This window comes from Trichomonas vaginalis, chromosome III (genome assembly GCF_026262505.1).
Source record: "Trichomonas vaginalis G3 chromosome III, whole genome shotgun sequence".
NCBI lineage: Eukaryota > Parabasalia > Trichomonadida > Trichomonadidae > Trichomonas > Trichomonas vaginalis.
Window position 1 is genome coordinate 289,167 of NC_067205.1, and position 14,119 is coordinate 303,285.

Genomic DNA, 14,119 nt, shown 5'->3' on the forward strand with positions numbered 1-14,119 from the left:
TTAATGTTATGCTAGGAATCCCTCAGCGAGAAATCAATCTTCAATCTTTGTTACCGAATGTGTATAGTATTCGATATTTTCATATTTGTGATAATATAACAATAAGGGATTAATATTTCCCAAAAAATGCCAAAATTTAGAAAAATAATTCAAAAACACAAATATTGAGTTTCATTTGGTTTTTCTATGATAGTATAATCCTATAAGATATGTGTAAGCATGCATTCGAGTTTGTGTTATGAAAAAGTCTTTTGTTTCTGAGATATTGAGATGTTATAGAATGATCCGACTTTGGATAAAATCGAAGTTAATTTAATGGTATCTTTTGATATATTGCTATACTATCTGAATCTTGAGTATATGTTAAATTTTTCATCTATACTATCATCTTTTGGCGAAAATCTGAAATATTTCTTTTTCCATTTGTTTTATTCCTTTGATCGGATTGATTTAATGATTTATTTCATATGTTTGTATAATAACCAATTTATAATTATATTTGCAGATCTTGGCATTTTATTGGCAAAAATGTTGGTAATGTTAATACCCATTCGAAACAGCACTATATATATCTGAATATGTGAGTACTGTGGTAGAATTAACTATAACTACCTGATATTAAGTCAATGAGGGAAGAATTCAATAATTATGAGTCATTTTGAAGATATCAAATAATCTGGTTTCCTTAAATTTAACTATTATTCATTAAGAGGCTATTAATTTCGTTATATTATCCTATTATAAAACTAATTGAAGCTCAATGTATGTATGGAAACATAATTTTTCAAAATTGAAAATTTGTTCTAACTTAAGGGATATGAGTAATTAGGTTTCATAATATTTTCTTTTAAAATAGACATATAGGTTATTAGAATAGTAATTCAATTCAATTTTCTAAATCTAATAAAATGAATTAAATTTCGCGATAGAATTTAGAATAATTTGTTTCGAACCTGCAACTTCTCCTATAGGGAAATGTATCGCGTTATACTCTCATATATTGTGCAGTGAAATCACCTTATTCTGTTATTAAAACATGACTGTAAAAAAAATGTAAAAATTAACCACTAATTAAATCTCATGCATCTAATGATTTCTTATTAGTTCCACTATGATAACATATTCTTTAAAATCATCAAGCCTGAATCGTGATCTCAGAATTTGGATTATTACACATCTTGAAAAATTTACTACATCAAAAAAGGTTGAACTTCAAAGAGTATTTGGATGCAATTCGATATCAGCGTATATGTAATATAGGATATGTTGCATATATTGCTTTATGGAGTCCTATAATATCACGAAAAGATGTATATTATAAAACTAATTAAATAAGATTTGCTTTAGTATGTGATATCCAAATTCAAATTGATGCAGATTATGCATAAAATTACTCATTAATAGCTTCATGGGCCATATATACTTCAATTGTTTCAATCTAATGACTCTAAATGCTGATCTTCTAAATTAACCTGATTTTATGCTAATTTTGGTATATCTTGTTTTATTAGTTTCTAATGCATATTTTGCCATTCTTAAGCTATACCATTGAAAATCTCATGATAGTAGTTATATGCTGTAGCTGTGATGGCAATACATCAAAGTATTTGTCATCAACCATTTAATATTTTCATTCTTGTGAATAATTCAAAGAGTTCGCCAGATGTCATAATCTTGTTTATATAAATTAATTATAGTTTTTATGTGTAATGACGTTATTATCATATCTAATAGGGCAAGATTGCAATTCATTGCAAAAATTATTACAGATATTATGCTCGATACTTAGATAATTCTATATGATGGTATTTCTTTCATAATATGCAAAAAAGAGCCAACAACCAAAAGATGTTTCTGAATCGTGAAATGTGTGATTTTTTCGACTCAAATGACATCATGATTACGAGGCCAAGGAGATGCCTGTTTTTGTATAATAACTCTTAGCCTTATAAAGGCTGGCAAAAATTTTCAAAATTTGTCACTTTTCTTAAGAAAATGTTACAGGAGTTATGCTTGCATTCTGTTGTTGCAAGTGGACTACCTGAAACATATTATTTTGGTCTTACAAGTGAGATATGTCTTTCTATATCAATTGATTCTGCTCCTCTTTATCTTTCTTATCATACGCCAAATACAATTCAGGTAACAAAATATTCACAGAACCAAACACGAAATAGCGAATTCATTATCTATCAAACAACTATTTCCAATAGAGGTGTCATTGATTTCTCTGTTTCTAAAAATGATTTTTACATTTTTCGAGGTGTTGGCTCAGCATGTATAGAAATAACTATGTCATCATTTAGGAATTTCAATTGTACTGATATATTTATTGAAAATTCATTAACAGCTTTTCATTATTACAAATTAAAGTCTCATGACTTCTTTACGACAAATATAACGCAAAATAAATGTTATTTATTTTCAAGTACATCGCCCCAATTGATTACTTTAACGGTTAACGCATGCGAATTTTGTCCAAAAATTTCATTATACGAAGGGCAATATTTAAAGCTTGTTTTAGCCCCAGACCGTATATACAAATACTCTCAGCAGAATGATAATGCACCTTTGATGCTAAAATTCGCTCCAAAAAATTTGTCACATCAAATCGATCTTCCAGCGATTTCTGTGACATTACAAGGTAACGCTGCTTCGTTATTTGCGACGAATGGTAGCGAATTCATGAGAATTCATAATTTCCAAAGTTTAGAACGTCCAATTTTTTACATTTACACTTACGATATTGCTGCATACGCTCTTACAACTGTTTTCACGATGTTTTCAATTGCAATTATTGTTATATCGATTTCGATTTGGAGAAAGAAAAAGATGAAAATTCAGGCTGAAGAAAAGCTTATTTCCATAACCTACCCGCTAACAAACGTTTCGTATTATATTAAGAATTACCACAGCTTTGGAATTGATTAATTTGTTGAATTCAGAAAAATATTATTATATCTTTATTAGTTTTCAATTAACAAAGATATAATATGCTTTCTACTTAGTTCGTGATTTATAAAATTTAGTAAAATACTTTCTTTCCATTAATATTTTTTATTTTATTTTTATACATTTATTGATTCTTAACAAGAAGTAACATACTGTAGTTTGTACATCATTTTGGATAGAAAGGCTTATAGTGCTAAGATCAAGTACTTTATCTCCAATTTATTCATTTTATTATTTTTCATATCTTTATTAGTTTTCAATCTTCGTATATATAGTGTGTTTTCTATACTTGTTTACATATCAAAGATTATATGATTTAGTTCCAATACGCCTTTTCTATTAATCTTTCCGTTTCAAAATAATAAATCTTATTTTCGTTACTGATGTTATTTGCTGTTAAAGAATGGCATTTCGTTTATGAAATCATCAAAGTAGAATGATAATGTCCTCAACTATTAATCATGAAGACAATAATGTATTTTTATTAGCTTTAGTTCATAATTTTTTGTAATTATCATGAAATGTATAGATTTTTATTAAAATGGTGAAGTTAAAAATGGAAAATGTTTTGATTTAATACTTTATTTAATAGATAATTGTCTGAAGAAAAAAAATACAACAAAATAAAAAATCGAAATCATAAAAAAAATTAAATGATTAGTTATTTGTTCTAAATGGAACAGAATTACCCTTGATAATAGATTCGATTCTCTTCAATTCGTGAACGTGAAGAAGTTTTGGAATAATCTTCTTAATTGGGTTGAAATAAATAGCCTTTACATCTGCAATTGGTTCTGTTTCCATAAGTTGTTCAGCTGTAGCTCTTTTAGCCGGATCTTTTTCCAACATTTGCTTCAATTTCACGACAATTTTCGGATCTATTGAATCATAATCGGGTTCTTCTGACAATATGTTCTGGCATAGTTTCGAATGGTTTGTGTTGCTAAATGGATACTTTGAAGTACATAAAACATAAATTACAACTCCGAGATGCCAAATGTCTGTGGCGTATTGATCGATAGAGTCCTCTTTGATTTCTTCTGGAGAGCAGAAGTTTATATCGTTTTTAGGTGTTTTTACAGCGGAAAAGAAATCTTTCATTCCCAAGTGGAAGTTGTAAAGAACGGGAACCATATCTCTGTCGAACATAATATTATCTAGTGTAATATGATTGTGAGCAACTCCTTTAGAATGAGCACAATGTAAGGCGGATAATAATTGGTTCATAATTAAAATTACATGCTGTGTTGGCATTTTTCCATTGCTGAGGACATATTCTTTTAGAGTTGCATTTGGTACTCTTTCGCAGAAAAGGTAAATATAGTCGCCATAGGCTTGTACGCTGTATATTTTAGGAATATTCTTGTGATTTATTTCTTTGAGTTTATTTAGCTTTTCAACAAACTGAGGATAAATGTGATTCTCTTCGAGTTTCTTGATGCTATAAGCCATACACAAAGCGTTGTTTCCTTCCTGATCACGAACTAAAATTGTGATGTCGTCATCTGATCTATTAAGTATATCAACCACTGTATACTGGTATTCGGCAGGCGTTGGGGTAGTTCCCTCTGTAGTCATTGAGAATTTTTTTTAGTGTTCAATTCTGTAAATCTATCAAAAAAAGCAAAGTCACTAGATGCAATATAATAAAAAGGATTTTAATAAAAATGGATCAATAAATAAAATTTCAATCATCAATCAAATGTCTTGATATACGATAAAATTGGCTTTATATCCCATTTACGGAAAAAAAGATATCATGGACCATTTATATTTTCAATCGATCGGGGGTTTATTCTCAAATTTGACTATTGCCTTTCTTTTATTCTTTATTCGAATTTAGGCAGTATAGGTCAATATATAGAATTTTATTGGAAGTGATTTCAATGTTGTCAGCTCGAGACTTGCAAATATTTGATGGATTTTTATTGCATTCTTCATACTTTTATTGGTTATCATTTGTTATGATAAAAATCAATACTCATTCAAATCCAAAGGATTCTACCAAAGGTACATTCACTATTTTTGACAAAATTTTAAATTTTCATGGGGTTGTAAATCTTATAATAACTAGATGAATAAGGAATGAATCCCAGTATAATGTGCATCATTATATTAAACACTATATGTAAGGCTAATGATTCTATTAACACTTATGAAGATCTATAGTATTTGAGCAGATAAATTTGATAATTTCCAAAACTCTTATATTTCAAAATTAAAGTGTGCGAATGCATTTAAATGAGAGCAAAAAGAGATTGATGCTGTTAAAACTAGGTGTTAATTTGCAATTATTTCGCATCACAAGAACTACCCAGTAAATTCGGCTATCTTTCTTTGCAATTATTCTCCATTATACATATAATATAATGGTTAGTGTTTGAAGAAAAGTTACTAGAGAATTATTGACTTTTGAAATAATGCAGAATTTTACTTGAAGAAATCATTAATTTATGAGTTCCAAATTGCTAAGCATGACGAAGGATCATTAAATTTGCTACAATTAAATACACTTATTGCAGAATTAAGATTTTTGAAATTAAAAGTTTGAAATATTGCCTTTTTGAATAAAAATTTAAATTTTATTATATAATCATGATAATATCTTATAGAAATTAAAAGAAAATATTTTAAACCATTCAAATATTTTGAATGTCTTATCAATTTAAAATATTAAAAGATAGCTTGATTTTATCATCATTAGTTGTTATCAAAGTTTTCTTCTTTTGATGAACAACAGTAAATGATTTGTTAATTACTTGTCTTCCTTTTCGCAGCAAAATCGAAAGTTATGATGATAATCTTGCTGTCAATTTTGAAACTCTCTGATTTACAAGTAAGCATTCCTTTGGAAAAGCAGTCCTATTCTGTTTTCAAGATATTTTAAAGCCTCCATTTCATACAATGCGCAGATCTATTCGAAATTGCAAGAACTCTCAAGAAAAATGCAGCAGCAAAGAAGATTCCATAGTTTCTAGCATCAAAAATTTACAACCTTAATACAACAGTTAAAGAGAAGCTCGAAAAGAAAATATTTAACCATAAAGCTGGAAACCATTCGATATCTACTATTGGATCTAATAAAAAGTTAATTATAACATATTTAACATGCTATTTGTTGACTTTGTTCCATTATATTACCATATATATCTTTTTGAAATCTAAAATATTTTTACGATTTTAACCATGTGTTGTTGAAACCATATATCAATCTTAGCTAAAGTATAGTTTATGAGTCTGTCACCAACTAATGTATGAATTTTCAAAAATGTCAAATATGTTCATTTTTTTTTGTAGATTCAGCCATAATTTCACGTTGTTATACTATTCAACTATTATTTAATATTTTTATCGATTTAAATATATGATGAGATGCTTAGTTCTCCTGGAAATCGATTTTTAATCGCAATTTTAACTTTCCAAAAAAAATTCAAAAATAAAAATCCCTCTCAATTTTCTAAGTTTTATAACTCGCCAAATCTCTAGCCAATTTTTTTTGGCTCGTATAAATATTGTTAGGCACTATATAGGGATGCTATTTATCCTATTTTCATCCCATTTTACTGTTATCGCCTAGTGAATGTACCTTTATTCTACCATAAATTCATATAACTAGTAGGTTAAATATCTTGGTTATAATTATGTATTTCCCATTCTATCGATATTCATAATTTCTTGTCGGATTTTCATGAAAAGACTTCATTTTCATTGAAAATGATCAAATGCTTAGAATTAATGCGGATTCATCTCTTCATTGATTATAAATAGTCATGATGAATGATTGAAACTTCTATTTGGCATCTTTATAAGCAAATGAAATATCAAATTCTATATTCTTCTTTATTTTAAGAATATTTATGATGCAAACAAATATAATTTTCAATGTACTCACTAGAATTTGATGGATTATATATTTCTATAATACTCTAACCAATTTTCATCATATGAATACATTTGATAAAATTAAAGTGCAAAAAGTAGAAAATGATATAAAGGGATCCGAAACATAACTGAATATTTAAGAAAAGCAACACATTGGAATAGTTTTACTCTCGCTCCTGTTGAATGAATTGAATAAAATTGATAGGAATTCAATCAATTCTATGTGTTTTGAGAGTAGGGGTAATTTTAGCTAAAAGTGACACACCCGTGAAGGGTGTGATTACCGATCGGTAATTTCGACAGTTTAGAATTTAAAATTTTTTATGGAACTGTTGCGAGTTTCATAAAGAATTTAAGGAATATAAGCAAAGATTTGAATCAAAATCTTAGACCTAAGCCGCTCGATTCGCTCGCGGCTTTCTTTATTATTTTAAATTTGCATATTTCCATCAAAAGTTCATAAGGTAAAAAATTTCGTTTATTTTTACTAAGAAAAAAAAGGTTTTTGATAATAAATTTATTTTATTTCGAAAAAGTAGCAATAATCGTAAAAGGGTATTGATAGGCTTGCTAAAGTAACTAATTTTAGCTGTCAAATACTTTTGTATTTTGAAGTAAATTAGTATAAATTTGTTTTTACTTTTATTTCGAAAAAGTAACAATAATCGTAAAAGGGTATTGATAGGCTTGCTAAAGTAACTAATTTTAGCTGTCAAATACTTTTGTATTTTGAAGTAAATTAGTATAAATTTGATATTATTTTAACTCCCTTTGAAAACCTCAATTTTCCATACAGAGGGAACGGGAATAGCATCCAATATTCCCTGAGAATGGTTGCGCATTCTCAGTTCCCTCTATATTTCGAACGAAGCTCTCATCGGTCTTTTTTTTAATACTAAACGTTTTTTTTCACTGTCACTTTTAGCTAAAATTTGGGTTTGCCTGTGTTTTGATGCCAAGATAAATAATGTTATTGACATGAATCGCTATTAGCTAGTCGCGAATTGGGTGTTTTTGATTGAGTTCACGCCAATTAAATCGTAAATATTGTAATTAAATCGCTATTTATTGTGTTGAAACCAAAAGGAGATATCATGGTTAGTTAGATTCGAGAATGGAGAAATAATGAGGTTAATTTTATATCGGAAGTAGTTATCCACGTTGTAGTTTTTATATTTGGTTCTGATACCAATGAGACCATATATCTCTATTTTCATTGTCTTCTAAGAGGATAATAGACTGTATAAATAAAATTTCCCTAAATTGGATTGAAGATGATCGATAATTCAGTCTTTGGCAAATTTCATAAAACATTCAAATCATTTTTAATTTTTGAACGAACAATGGAATAGGACTAAGCAAATAATAGGAATTTAGAGTTTTGAAAGAATTGTATTGAATGAAATGATTATTTCATCTATTTCAATGTTCACTTTTCAATGAATAGTATGATTTTGAATAGTCATATGTCTCATATTTTTTTTGACTTTCCTTTTGAACCTAAGCAATCTCATGGATGAAAATAAATATCATTTTATTCAATTGAAAATAGTGAATTGAAAAACGTCCATTAAATAAAATGTCGTATGATGAATCATATAAACTCTATATTATGGGTTCGGGTGGTGTAGGCAAGTCTGCTCTAACTATTCGCCTTGTTCAAGACAGATTTTCAACTGTTTATGATCCAACAATCGAAGATTCATATGTAAAGCTATTAAATGTCGATGGAAAGCCATTAAAACTAGATATTCTTGATACTGCAGGACAGGACGATTTTAAGGCTATCAGAGAGACTTACATGCGTTCAGGTAATGGGTTCCTTGTTGTTTTCTCATTAATTGACAGTCATTCCTTTGATATGGTAAATGGATATATCAAAGACATCAGATTAACAAATGGAAGAGAAGACATTCCAATTGTTTGCTGTGGAAACAAGTGTGATCTCGGTGATCAAAGACAGATCTCTCCAGAAGAAGTTGAAGAGTACTTCCGTAGTGTCAAATGCTGCTATTTCGAAACTTCTGCAGCGAGAAATATAAATGTTCAAGAAGCTTTCTTAACCGTGGCAAGAATGATGAGAGAAGCTAATCCGAATTATTACTCACCTTCTGATATCCCTGGTAAGAAAGATTCTCGATCAAATGTTGATCAATCCGAAGAACCTGATTGTGCATGTAATATTCTTTGAAAAAGTATACTTGTTTTTTATTAAATCACTATATTTCCATAAAGTACTTCTTATACTAGATGAATTACAGTTGAGATAATATTCGATTCCAGTTATCATTAGTTAATGAAAATTAATTAAATCTGAATTCAAGCTTAAACTTATATCAACAAATTTTCTTTAACCTAAATATCCATTTGCTACATGAATTTATAAATAGTAATCGGAAATTGATTGGTGTAAATGAAAGCAAAATGTACAAATCATTTTTATTCATGGCAAATTAATTCATATGCCTTAATAAAGCTTATCTATTGTTCAACCTTCATAAATACATGAAATGCATTTGAAAATCATTAGTAAATAATAGATGTGCAATATTTTATTTGAATTCAATCTAACGAGGAACAGCAAATAATAATATGGTATAAAATAAAGAATATATTTTTGATGTACGTTTAGAATTTTTGATTGAAATTTCATTACATGTCGAAAGTTATAGTGCAAAGGTCTGAAAACGTAAATGATAATGCTCCTATTCATGTTCAAGTTAATGATACCCAAATGAGGTGGACAATTCAAGATTTTGAAATCGGACGACCGCTTGGAACAGGCAAATTTGGACGTGTTTATCTTGCAAGAGAAAAAAGAACGAAATTTATAGTTGCTCTTAAAGTCCTTGATAAAGCGGAAATTAAAAAGTCAGAAGTTGAACATCAAATCAAAAGAGAAATTGAAATTCAGGCACATTTAAAGCATCCAAATGTTCTTCGCTTGTATGGATATTTTTATGACAAAACACGAGTTTATCTAATTCTTGAATATGCTTCTGGCGGAGAATTGTTCAGAAGTTTACGTGAAAAGCATCATTTTGATAATACAACAGCTGCAAAATACATTTATCAGATGTGCAATGCAATTATTTACCTTCATTCAAAGCATGTAATTCATCGAGATATTAAACCTGAAAACATTTTAATTGGATCCAATGGTGATCTTAAAATTGCTGACTTTGGTTGGTCAGTTCATGCTCCATTCTCAAGAAGAACCACTCTCTGTGGAACTCTTGATTATTTACCTCCTGAAATGATTTCTGGTGAAGAGCATGATGCTAGTGTAGACATTTGGAGTCTAGGTGTATTATTATATGAATTTCTAGTAGGAGCACCTCCTTTTGAATGTGCAGATCAAGAAACTACATGTGAGAGAATAAAGGAAGCAAAATTTGATTTTCCAGACAGCATTGATGAAGATGCACGTGATTTAATCAGCTCCTTCCTGCAAAGAGATCCTTCGAAGAGAATTACTCTTGAATCAGCAATAGAGCATCCATGGATCAAGAAAAATATGCAAGAGAGTGTGTGAAGCGCTTTCTATGTAATGATATAATTGTGATTTAATCCTATTTATGTATGAAATACTAAATTTTATGTTAAATTGAAATTATATTTTTTTCAAAATTGGGAATTTTTGTTAAAAAGATTAAATATGTTTTAAACAGTATAAAATTACTAATATTAAAGAGTTTAATCTATTTCAACGTCTGTATTTGTTGTTGCTGGGGCTTCGCTAGCGGCTGGAGCAGCAGCTTCTGCAGCTGGTGCCTCGGATGGAGCAGCCTCCTGCATATCATCGTCATCATCACTATCATCATCTTCGAAATTCATTCCGCCGAAGTCCATATCATTCTTTTCGTCTTCATCATCATCCTCATCAACCCACTTGTCCCAATCAACTGTAACGTATGAGAGTTTCTTTGTTGTCTTAGCAAGGCGTGGCCACCAAACTGATGCGTCCTTCTTCTTAAGAACTACTTCGATGCCGCGTGCGCGAGCAAGGTACTTGCACTCTTCAGCAATGATTTCTTCGTAGAGTTCAAGATTTACATTGAATTTGTGTTCTTTATTATCAGATTCGCCAGTGAAAGCGAGTGTTGTGTTTGTGAACTTGATGACTGGATCAACACAATCGTGAACACGGACTGTAACAAGAACTCTGCCGTCCTTACGCTGTGCCCAAACAATAGATGGCTGCATGTGAAATGGCAAATTCGATGATAAGTGGCCGATCAATTAAAAAAAATTTAGCCTAGCCAAATATGAATTGAAAATAGACTATTCTCAGTAAATATGTTGTTGCTAAATTTAATTGAAATCGACAAAATTTTTAAATGCATTTTAAAAATTTTGACGTTTAATTTACAGAATTCTTTGAAATTTTAAGAATTGAACGTAATGATTTTTAAATCTTCTCATCTACCAAATTTATTTAAGTTCTCCAGCAAATTATGATAAGTCACTTCAATACACGGAATTCTTAATATAAACAATCAATTATTTTTCAAATACAATTTCGGTTTGAAATTTAATCTTTGATAAAATATGATTTTTTTGCATGGTGGATTGCTGACATGAATAAACAATGATAATGCAAGTAGTGATTAGTATTTACACACGTCAATGCTAAAATGGCAAAATTATTATTAAATGACAATGATTAAGGCATTCTGAGTCTCATGCAAGAGATTCTTAGGCACCATTTACTAATTTTTTATCTTCAAGTGATGAACTATCAACTTCATCATTATTAAAATGACTATCCATCCATGAATGTCGATATATAACGTAAAAGTTTAAAATTAGGCATATTCTCGTCAGACTAGATTCAAGCTATTGATTTTTTGCCTATAGAATTGTTGTAAGTTTATACATTCAAACTGCAGATCTCTAAACTTTATTCAATTCATTCTGACAAAAAGCATCATGACATGCTTGTTTATAGTTGAACAATAGAATTATTTAATATAAAATAATCGAATTATTTACGAGATATGTTTATGAAACATTCAAGAGAAAAATTAAATGAAAGAAGAAATTCAAAAAAAAAAGTTTTTTCTTATTTTTACTTAGACATAAAATAAGTTCAAATGAAATTGGACTTGCTTCACAACTTCCTAATGCATGCAATGAAAGTGTAAGATCAAAAGAACAAACTTTCATTTCATTTGTATAAACTGAACCACTATAACCAGTACTTGCAGTCAAAACATCTCCAGTACAGTTTATAACTGTTATAATACCACGAAAAGATGCACCAAAAGTATTACTTGCTTTGTTTTTTAAGAAAATACATTCTGAAACAGTAACATTTGATGACCGATGAGAATAAATAAGACCATAATATGTATTACCAGTTTTACATGAGTTGTTTCTGAATAAAGATCTTTTCACAAATGAATCAGGTGTATTTTCATGATGCATGCAAACATAACTTGTTTCATGATTATCATTAGAAATGAAACAACAATAGTTAATATTAACTGGACTATTTTCAAAATAATAACCAGCCCAGCTTCTACATCTTGTTTTAGTGTTGTTTGTAGAAATTAGACTTTGTAATCCATTGTAATGATATATACTGGCAGATCCAGTGTTATCATGACCGCATTGATAGAGAGAACTTAAATTTACAAGATTTTTGTTTGTATTTGTTTGAACATTTGTGTATGAATGTTTGCCATTGTCTTTTGTGTAGCATTTAAATGAACAGAATCGGTCTTGAACAATCGAACTGTTACAGTAGAAGTAGATGCAGCCACCAGCTCCTGATGACTGATTAATATTACTGTATGTGCAGATAGAATGAAGTAGTTTGATAGAATTCTTGTAGCAATTAATAACATTGTCAGAAAAATCTTTGAATTCGGAAGAAAATAAGAAAAAGTCTGAAGAAATAGTTGGTTTCGTGTTATTTGTGATATCAGTATGGTCTTGTGTTGGCTGACCAAAGTATTCTTCCCATATGTCACTCGGAACTCCAGCCTCATTGAAAGCTAGAGTTGAGCAAAGATTTTGGAGAAAAAAAAATGGAGGAACTTCCCTTTTTTGTACATCTTTCTATTGTTGAAATATCCTCCGAGAATGGTTTTCATAACTCTCACATACATACGTATATCTGAGGAAAAGATAGTCAAGCAAAAATTATGTTATTATTCCAAGGAAATAAAAAATAATTGATTAAGAATGCCAATTATCAAACTTCAAATCCACAAAATACATGCGTATTTCAAACATTGTCACACATACTTATTTCCGGGTAACGTTAAAGTAATTTGATTTTTATGATTTACCCTACGTTCCCAACTTCTGGAAAACGGTTTTTCACCCTTATGATCAGTTTCAGACACTTTGGGAGTCTCCCAAACTTTGATATTTTGCATTATGATAGAGAAACGTGTCTAGTTTAACGCACAGTTGTTTTAAAGGCAAATGATGATATCACATGAAATTATCAAATTATCAAATTTTGAAGTACCAGTCCAAAGGGTTAATTAGATCCTACACAGATGTGCGATAGTGAAACATATGTGTTCTTGATTTGAGAAGTCCTACTGATAGAGGTATGAATCCCACAGCTTTGTGTGAGTGTGTCTGACACTTGTATAGAGTGGAATATGCGCCGACATATATTATATAATAACATGTAGTTGATAATTATGAAAAAATAGAATTCGATGCGAATGATATTGAAAGTTGTTTTGTAATTTGATATTTTTCTTATATGTGTTAATTAGTAAATGGCTTGTTTGTTGTGATAGTACTGTGAAAAATGAAAGGTATTTTAAATTAAAAAATTGAGATTTTGAGATATCTCTAGAATTAAGAATTTATTATGTATTTGACTTTTATATAACTATGTGTAAAGGATCTCGATGTCGATATGCTTTAAATAAAATTAAATAAAATGAGATAAAAAATTAAAATGGACAAGAAGATATATGGAAATGTAATTTGTATTGTGTTGGTTGTTGGCAAAATGATTTTAATACAGATTTAAGGATTTGGAATGGATTTGAAATTAAATGATTTTAATTCAAGGAGTAATAAGATTTTGAACTGGTTTTTATTTTGTGAATGTAAACCCCTTCCATAGGATATGTATTAGAAAGATCAATGTCAAACTTTTTGAAAGAATTGTTTTTTTGTTGAGCGATTTTCTCATATTTAATAATATATTTAAGTTGGCGTATCTTACGCCCTTCCAAAAATATGTATTAGAAAGATAAATTTTAAACTTTTTGAAAGAATTGTTTTTTTGTTGAGCGATTTTCTCATA

At 29.3% G+C, this 14,119-nt stretch overlaps 5 protein-coding genes across 5 annotated transcripts, besides 2 other annotated features; 3 read left to right on the plus strand and 2 right to left on the minus strand.

The window, feature by feature from the left end:
• Nucleotides 1–1,995: 1,995 nt before the first annotated feature.
• On the plus strand, nucleotides 1,996–3,117 carry TVAGG3_0613350 (uncharacterized protein; the record flags this gene model as incomplete). Its single annotated transcript, XM_001318466.1, has 1 exon — nucleotides 1,996–2,931. One exon carries the CDS (start codon nucleotides 1,996–1,998, stop codon nucleotides 2,929–2,931), a length of 936 nt encoding a protein of 311 aa, XP_001318501.1.
• Nucleotides 3,118–3,503: 386 nt separating this feature from the next.
• TVAGG3_0613360 (protein serine/threonine kinase protein) lies at nucleotides 3,504–4,585 on the minus strand (the record flags this gene model as incomplete). The annotated part of the gene is made up of 1 exon (XM_001318467.1): nucleotides 3,610–4,530. The coding sequence occupies one exon, from the start codon at nucleotides 4,528–4,530 to the stop codon at nucleotides 3,610–3,612; it is 921 nt and encodes a 306-aa protein (XP_001318502.1).
• Nucleotides 4,586–4,958: 373 nt separating this feature from the next.
• Nucleotides 4,959–6,545: a mobile genetic element.
• A 521-nt stretch (nucleotides 6,546–7,066) lies between these two features.
• Nucleotides 7,067–7,777: a mobile genetic element.
• A 532-nt stretch (nucleotides 7,778–8,309) lies between these two features.
• Nucleotides 8,310–9,138, plus strand: TVAGG3_0613390 (GTPase protein; the record flags this gene model as incomplete). Its single annotated transcript, XM_001318468.1, has 1 exon — nucleotides 8,447–9,025. One exon carries the CDS (start codon nucleotides 8,447–8,449, stop codon nucleotides 9,023–9,025), a length of 579 nt encoding a protein of 192 aa, XP_001318503.1.
• Nucleotides 9,139–9,490: 352 nt separating this feature from the next.
• TVAGG3_0613400 (serine/threonine-protein kinase IAL-related family) lies at nucleotides 9,491–10,369 on the plus strand (the record flags this gene model as incomplete). Its single annotated transcript, XM_001318469.1, has 1 exon — nucleotides 9,491–10,369. One exon carries the CDS (start codon nucleotides 9,491–9,493, stop codon nucleotides 10,367–10,369), a length of 879 nt encoding a protein of 292 aa, XP_001318504.1.
• Nucleotides 10,370–10,479: 110 nt separating this feature from the next.
• On the minus strand, nucleotides 10,480–11,056 carry TVAGG3_0613410 (prostaglandin-E synthase protein; the record flags this gene model as incomplete). Its single annotated transcript, XM_001318470.2, has 1 exon — nucleotides 10,531–11,040. The coding sequence occupies one exon, from the start codon at nucleotides 11,038–11,040 to the stop codon at nucleotides 10,531–10,533; it is 510 nt and encodes a 169-aa protein (XP_001318505.1).
• Nucleotides 11,057–14,119: the final 3,063 nt, after the last annotated feature.